Genomic DNA, 6,473 nt, shown 5'->3' on the forward strand with positions numbered 1-6,473 from the left:
TTTTGAACACAATAATGTAATAATGTTTTTCCATTTTCATCAGAATCATTTGGTCCATATTTTCTAACATACGCCATCATTGGTTGTTCTATTTGTGATCGTGTAACACTTCCATGGAATAATTTAGTCATCTCTGTAAATTCTTTTCTTGAGTTTTTTAATGGAGTATATGCAAACCAAAGAAATAAAGTTCCTTTTCCTGCTGGTCTATCTAATTTAATAGTAAAACCATCATTTGTTCTCTATAAAATCAGTGAATTTTGCTATATGTATTAGATATAATATTAGAAGAAATTTACTTGTTGATATGAAGAAATTAAGTAAATTAAATTGGTAATTCCCTTCAATATAAAAAAAGAATAAAAAATTAATTCTACAAACATCTACTATACTGTTTGTTATTTTTGTACCATTTCCATGACTAGTTGCTTTAAATACAAAAAGTGTTGGTTCAATTTCAAATATTTTGGGATATAAAACAACAAATGATAAATTTCCATTACTTGGATCAACTAATCCACTTTGAAATTGTTCTCCACATAATGGAAAATTACTTGCATAATAACTAAATTCTTTCATAAATTGTATTTTAGAGGTTTCTTCTATCTCTATTTTTTCTTTTTTCAACCGTTCGATTTCTAATTTTAATTTTGTTATTTCATCGTCATATGATAATGATTGTCGTGATGAAACTGTGGCAGATTGTTCCGATATATTTGAGTTTTGAAATAAATCTGGTAATTGATTATTTACTGATTCTGAACGTTCAATCTGGATAGTGAGTGGTTCACTTGAATTCATCTAAGAATATACTTTGTCAAAAACTTCTTTTTCTTATTTTTCTCCTTTTTAAAACTAGTTTTTTATTAACTTCAAACTATTTTTTCTTCCTTCCATATGTTTCGCTTTTCATAATTCTGTTTTATATAACAATTATTATCTTATTTGTAATACTTAAATTTTTTTTTTATAAACTTATTCTTCTTCGTTGTATGAATTGTTGAGAGTTCTAATCCTTTATCAAAAAATATAAAATAAATTAAAAAAAATGAATTAATTTTACAACAACTCTTATTTAAATGCAATTTGTGTCAAAATAAACAAAATAAAAAATGAATTTTTTATTTTTAAAAATCAACTGTTTTACAAAATATAACTATGAATCAAAAATTTAAAGTATAATCTTTAAATATTTCGTTAAATTATTTTTTTTTCCAAAAATGAACTATTATTTCAATGAATAATCAATCATAACAAATACAAAAAAATCTTTTATTCATATTATAAACAGCCAAATGTTATAAAATTGTTTTTGTAAATTTTATTTTAATTTGTTTATTTATAATATCATTATCAAAAACAATTCATTAAATTGTCTTATTTTTAGTTTATTTGATATTTTTATATTCAATTTTCCTTATTGTTTTAATTTTAATTATTTTCTTTTTTTGCAGTTAAATTATTTTGTTGTTACTGAAAAAAGTGGTTTTATTTTTTTTTAATAATTTTTCAATTACAACAATTTATTCTCTTAATCAAATACTCATTGTTTTGTGACTCTGTTGTAGCTTTCTTCTTTTTTTCTTTTTAATCACTCTGAAATATGACTGTTTGTTAAATTATTTATACAGCAAAAAAGAGAATACCTTATATTACATTTGTGTGGTTATCAGGTATTGTGTCTATTTATTAAGTGATGCATCTTCATTGACTTTAAAAATCTAAAAGGTAAATCAATTTTTTTTGCATTACTAAAGAGGTGTTTATCAAATTCTTTATTGAAATAACAAAGATTCATTGAAGTGATTGTTTTCTTTGAAGAAATAAATGAAAATCATTTAATTTAAAAGATTAAAAAATAAAGTTAGAAAAACTTAAAAATAAACTTAAAAAAAAAAACGAAAACTTGAAATTGTTTTATATTTTTTAGCTTTATAATGTTGTTTTTAGTGATGATTTTAACAATTTCAGTAAATGCACAACTTAATGACAAGACATCTCAAGAAATCAAAAATTCACTTGCAGATACGTTATTTGGAAAAGAAAAAAAATGTCCACAAACAGTTAAACAAGAAAAAAATAGTACTACTACTTCAGTTAAATTTGATAAATTAATAATTAAAGGTAACCTTACTAATGTCAATGAACAATTTAAGAACCTTCAAGTTATTCTTCAGGCTGAAGTTCATAGTACAAACCTTATGAAAAGAACTGGTTACAGACAATGTAAATCAAATAAAATGTTAAAAAACGGAAAAGGAAAAGTTTGTAAAAGTTTATTTATGAAATATTTAAGAAAACAACCAAACTGGAACATTAAACTTGAAACAAAAGTTCTTGGTAACTCTTTGTGTTTGAAAGACCTTTCTAAATTAACTGAAAAAGAAAAGACTAAACTTGCACAAGATTTAATGAGTGATACATCTAATGTTAAACAAGACACTTTAGAACAAATTCTTGCTGAATTTTAATTCACATAAACCTAATTAAGTAAAGTTGCCATTTCGTTTTGGAGTTGAGAAATAAAAATGAAATCAAAAATAGAGAATTAGTTATAGGTTTTATCTTTTCATTATGAAAAACAATCTCAACATATTATTTAAAGTGGAAAAGAAAATAGGAAGAAGTATAATTCCACCTCTGCAAAAATGATTGTCAGTTATGGGTATGAAAAATTAATATTGCTTTCATTCTTTACTTTTATTGGTCTGTTATTTATTGCCACATTATTCTTTGATACTACTCAACCACCACCAGATATTCGAATGAAAGTGACTCCAAATGGTAAACGAGAAATTGGAGTTAAACAATATATTTCAAATATAGACCATTGGATGTCATCATCGTTTTATACAGTTGCACTACTTTCAATATCTTCAATGAAACCAGAAAATTTTGAATCAAATGAACATTTAAAGTTTATAACCATTCAAGATAAATTTGGACCAAATGAATGGTGGGCAAAGAATGGTTATCTTGTTTCTTTACATGACTTTGGTTATTTACAAGAAGAAATAGAATTTGATGATTACAAAGAAAAAGTTTCATTGAATTGGGCTTTTAATGAAAGATTAAAATATATTCCAGATGAAGTTGATTTTGTTTTTATTACATCATTACTTGATCCTACATTGAATAAAACACAAGTTGAAATGACTCTTCATTATTATTTTGACCAAATTAATCAATCTATTGATGATATTTGTTTACTTGGAATAAACAAAAAAAGTACTAATGAAATCAAGAAATTAAATGCTGAATGGCCATTAATTCAATTTCAAGGAATATCTGGATTAATTATTCCACGAAATAGCATTCGAGGAATTAAAAGAATGTTATATTCAAGTCATTATTTGAATTCTTTTGAATTACTTGCTCAACATTATTGTGAAGTTGATGAAAAGCATATTCTCCTTTCACCTTTGTACACATTTTTGCCAGAAGAATTCTAAAGAACCTATTCTGTTATGAACTATTACACCAAGATAATTGAGAGGTTTTTTGATATTCTTTATTTGAAAAAAAAATGAGGAGAGGAAACTCAAACTAAACTTGTTTGCATCATAACTATAGGAGCCATTTATCAGCATTGAATTTTATTTTAATAACATGAATAAACAAAAAATATAATTATTTTCAATTACTTACCTCAGAAAGTAAAATACTTATTTACTTAATTATAGCAATATCATATAATAAAACGTATTTAAAATATTGACTATACATATCAATAAATAATGTTTAATAATCCAAAAATTTTCATTAGTGCTTACAAATCTGAGGACAACAACGAGATTAATGACTTTCTTTATAACTTATATTTAGTCATTACAATCTTGACTAATAAAAATTTCTATGTCATATACTTATCAATTTCATTTAAACTATGAACTCATTTGAGAGAAATATATATAATCTATTACTTAAGGTCAAAAGTAAGATGGAGATGTACAAAACAGAGTTATTTAGAAACTATTGTTTATTTCTTCAATTAAAAAAACTAAAATAAAAGAATAAATAACAATAATCATTACACTCATTTACTAATAACATGATAACTGGTCAAAGATAGGAAGTTACTGATGTTTTTATTCTTTTTGAAAGTGACATAATCGATAAAGAAATATTTAATTGCTTAAGTAAAAAAGGAATTTATTTATATGTTTAATAAATTTCACATATAATTTGTTCAAAGAATTTTGCAATTAAAAATATACCGAATGATGTTCGTATTTAAATATTATTATTAATACTATTCAAAAATTATGTAATATATTTTTGATGATGAATTCTTTCTTGTTTACAACTCAAACTTATTTTGTTTCTCTGATATAAAAATAGCACCAAACCATATTACTGGTCAAACACTTGACTATTCAAACTTTATCTTTCTCTTCAAGACTAAATAACACTACCAATTTCAACAAAATCCTTTAAACTAACTTCTCTTTTGATTTAATTACAACGTTTATGGGAAATATCCAAAGTTAATTCGAAGAATAAGTAATTCTTCAGGGGAAGTTCATTTCCATGTATTTTAACTTTAATATTTCTAAAAAAAAGTATTAAAATAATAAGTACTTATTCATTTGCTTTCTCTCAAAAAAAAAACAATATACAAATTATTATAATAAAATTAGAAAAATCCCATTTGAAAAGAAATGAACTATATCATAATGAATACTCTGTTAAAAACGATATATCAACAAGATATCTAAATATACTTTTCATGTTTTCTATACAAATAAACTTGTCCAAACTTTTACATGTTCTATTTTAAGACAAATAAATTTTTCAATAAAAATACATAAAATGAATTACAAATTCTTATGTCCTTGTTGGATAAAATCTAGAAGAATAGAAATAAGCATCTTATCATTCCTTTTAAATGTAATGAATTGGTTACTATCAACACGAGATAATATTGCTGAGTTAATGACTGAACCTATGTAGTCAATGTCCTTTCTTCGGAAACAAAAGTAGTTAAAATAAAGGGACTCTATATAATCAATCACCAATGATTTGTTTTTGCCGTTAGAAAATTTTTTGTGGAATTTTACCCCAAGTTCCTCAACAATATCAAAAAGTAAATGAATTGATTCTGTTGTTCTATTTTTCTTCATTCGAGAAAGTGCAGTTTCCTCTAGTATTCCATTTGCGATATCCATCTTATATATTTCATGAATCCTTTTATCAATTATATTCTCAAAATCAACTTTATCTGAGTCATTGAATTGTATTGTTTCAATTGGAAAGAATGGCTTTGATACAGATGCCTTTCCTGCAGGTCTCCTTATTGTAATTTCTGCATATTTACAAAGTATCGCAATACAAAGAGACTCATTAGAAACTATCTCATTTCTTTTATCTTTATAACAATAAAGTACTTTTCCTTTCGATCGCATGTAACCTCGTTTAAACCTTTAAATATTTCTTAGTTTCTTATGACTTATTCTTGTTTTATTCAAAAACTATAGTTTTAAAACTTTCATTCCTTTTATATCCAAAAATAATATCTTTTTCTTTCTTCCCTGACTCGTTAATGTTTTGACTATCTCCTCCTTTGAATTTTTCCTTTTTTTATTTGAAGAAACAAACAAACAAAAATAGTTTTACTTTTTGTTGAAATAAAAATGTTGAATTAATTAATTCTTTCGTAAAATAACATAAAAGCATTATTTGTCACAATTTGGTTAGTATTAAGACTTGTTACAGTGTCATCATTAAAAACAAACCATTCTGAACCGCATCTACAATAAGAATAATAATGCCCATTATTCAGTGTCCCTCTGTGATTCTATTCTAAAGTTAATTTGTTCATTAGAAATAAGTTTAATAATAATGTAAGTAAAAAAAAAAAGACAAACCACAACAGAATTTAATCGGTATTTCCCTAACATTCCAAAACGACGAAGATCAATTTCAAGTGAAAAATAAATAAGAGAATTATCTTTTACTACACTTAAATGTTCTGTGTATCTAAATCGTTTTAGTTGAATAACAAGAACATTTGGAGGATATTCAATAATACACTTTTGTCTAGCATTAACTTTTTTTCCACACTGACTACACTTCCATTCATTTCCTTTTCCTAACATATTTTCTTTAAAAAAGTCATTCAAACACCACTCTAATGATATCCCATTTGGATTTAATATATTTTGAGTTGGTCTTTCTTCTCTTTCCATTTTTCCAAATTTCTCAATGTCTTCTTCTTCCCCTTTGAATGTTAATAACCACCCCCTCTTTACTTTTTCTTCATTAAAAGGTTTTTTAACACCAAAAACTCTCAAACGTTCTTTCAACTGGTCTTTCTCAACTAATATTGGAACAAGTTGCTTTATCAGTTCTCCTCTAACATTGACCTGAATATAAATAAGTTTAGGATTTTCTATTTTTTCAAATGCAAATAACTTTCTTGCTCCTCTAAGATCAAGTGCTTGAGGAACATTTTTAAAATCAATCGGAACAAT

General features: G+C 24.6%; 5 protein-coding genes across 5 annotated transcripts in view, besides 12 other annotated features; 2 read left to right on the forward strand and 3 right to left on the reverse strand.

Moving 5' to 3' along the window:
• EDI_276740 (rap GTPase-activating protein, putative) overlaps positions 1–801 on the reverse strand; it is a gene marked incomplete at both ends in the record, with an annotated part of 2,693 nt that extends 1,892 nt beyond the window's left edge. Inside the window, 2 exons of the mRNA XM_001737857.1 lie at positions 11–242; positions 382–801. Coding sequence (XP_001737909.1) covers positions 11–242; positions 382–801 — 652 coding nt within the window. The remainder of the gene's footprint in view (positions 1–10; positions 243–381) is intronic.
• Positions 346–373: a sequence feature (AT_rich).
• Positions 802–920: 119 nt separating the features above from the next.
• Positions 921–974: a sequence feature (AT_rich).
• Positions 975–1,022: 48 nt separating this feature from the next.
• Positions 1,023–1,062: a sequence feature (AT_rich).
• A 31-nt stretch (positions 1,063–1,093) lies between these two features.
• Positions 1,094–1,214: a sequence feature (AT_rich).
• An 84-nt stretch (positions 1,215–1,298) lies between these two features.
• Positions 1,299–1,348: a sequence feature (AT_rich).
• A 27-nt stretch (positions 1,349–1,375) lies between these two features.
• Positions 1,376–1,450: a microsatellite.
• Positions 1,451–1,486: 36 nt separating this feature from the next.
• Positions 1,487–1,510: a sequence feature (AT_rich).
• A 344-nt stretch (positions 1,511–1,854) lies between these two features.
• Positions 1,855–1,905: a microsatellite.
• Positions 1,906–1,937: 32 nt separating this feature from the next.
• EDI_276850 (uncharacterized protein) lies at positions 1,938–2,471 on the forward strand (the record flags this gene model as incomplete). The annotated part of the gene is made up of 1 exon (XM_001737858.1): positions 1,938–2,471. The coding sequence occupies one exon, from the start codon at positions 1,938–1,940 to the stop codon at positions 2,469–2,471; it is 534 nt and encodes a 177-aa protein (XP_001737910.1).
• A 177-nt stretch (positions 2,472–2,648) lies between these two features.
• On the forward strand, positions 2,649–3,452 carry EDI_276860 (uncharacterized protein; the record flags this gene model as incomplete). Its single annotated transcript, XM_001737859.1, has 1 exon — positions 2,649–3,452. One exon carries the CDS (start codon positions 2,649–2,651, stop codon positions 3,450–3,452), a length of 804 nt encoding a protein of 267 aa, XP_001737911.1.
• Positions 3,453–3,592: 140 nt separating this feature from the next.
• Positions 3,593–3,637: a sequence feature (AT_rich).
• A 593-nt stretch (positions 3,638–4,230) lies between these two features.
• Positions 4,231–4,280: a sequence feature (AT_rich).
• Positions 4,281–4,533: 253 nt separating this feature from the next.
• Positions 4,534–4,577: a sequence feature (AT_rich).
• A 24-nt stretch (positions 4,578–4,601) lies between these two features.
• Positions 4,602–4,639: a sequence feature (AT_rich).
• A 1,002-nt stretch (positions 4,640–5,641) lies between these two features.
• EDI_276870 (uncharacterized protein) lies at positions 5,642–6,188 on the reverse strand (the record flags this gene model as incomplete). Its single annotated transcript, XM_001737860.1, has 2 exons — positions 5,642–5,797; positions 5,868–6,188. 2 exons carry the CDS (start codon positions 6,186–6,188, stop codon positions 5,642–5,644), a joined length of 477 nt encoding a protein of 158 aa, XP_001737912.1.
• Positions 6,189–6,459: 271 nt separating this feature from the next.
• EDI_276880 (uncharacterized protein) overlaps positions 6,460–6,473 on the reverse strand; it is a gene marked incomplete at both ends in the record, with an annotated part of 1,263 nt that continues 1,249 nt past the window's right edge. Inside the window, one exon of the mRNA XM_001733347.1 lies at positions 6,460–6,473. This exon is cut by the window's right edge and continues 1,249 nt beyond it. Coding sequence (XP_001733399.1) covers positions 6,460–6,473 — 14 coding nt within the window.

This window comes from Entamoeba dispar, genomic scaffold, assembly GCF_000209125.1.
Source record: "Entamoeba dispar SAW760 scf_1105229460907 genomic scaffold, whole genome shotgun sequence".
Classification (NCBI taxonomy): Eukaryota; Evosea; order Mastigamoebida; family Endamoebidae; genus Entamoeba; species Entamoeba dispar.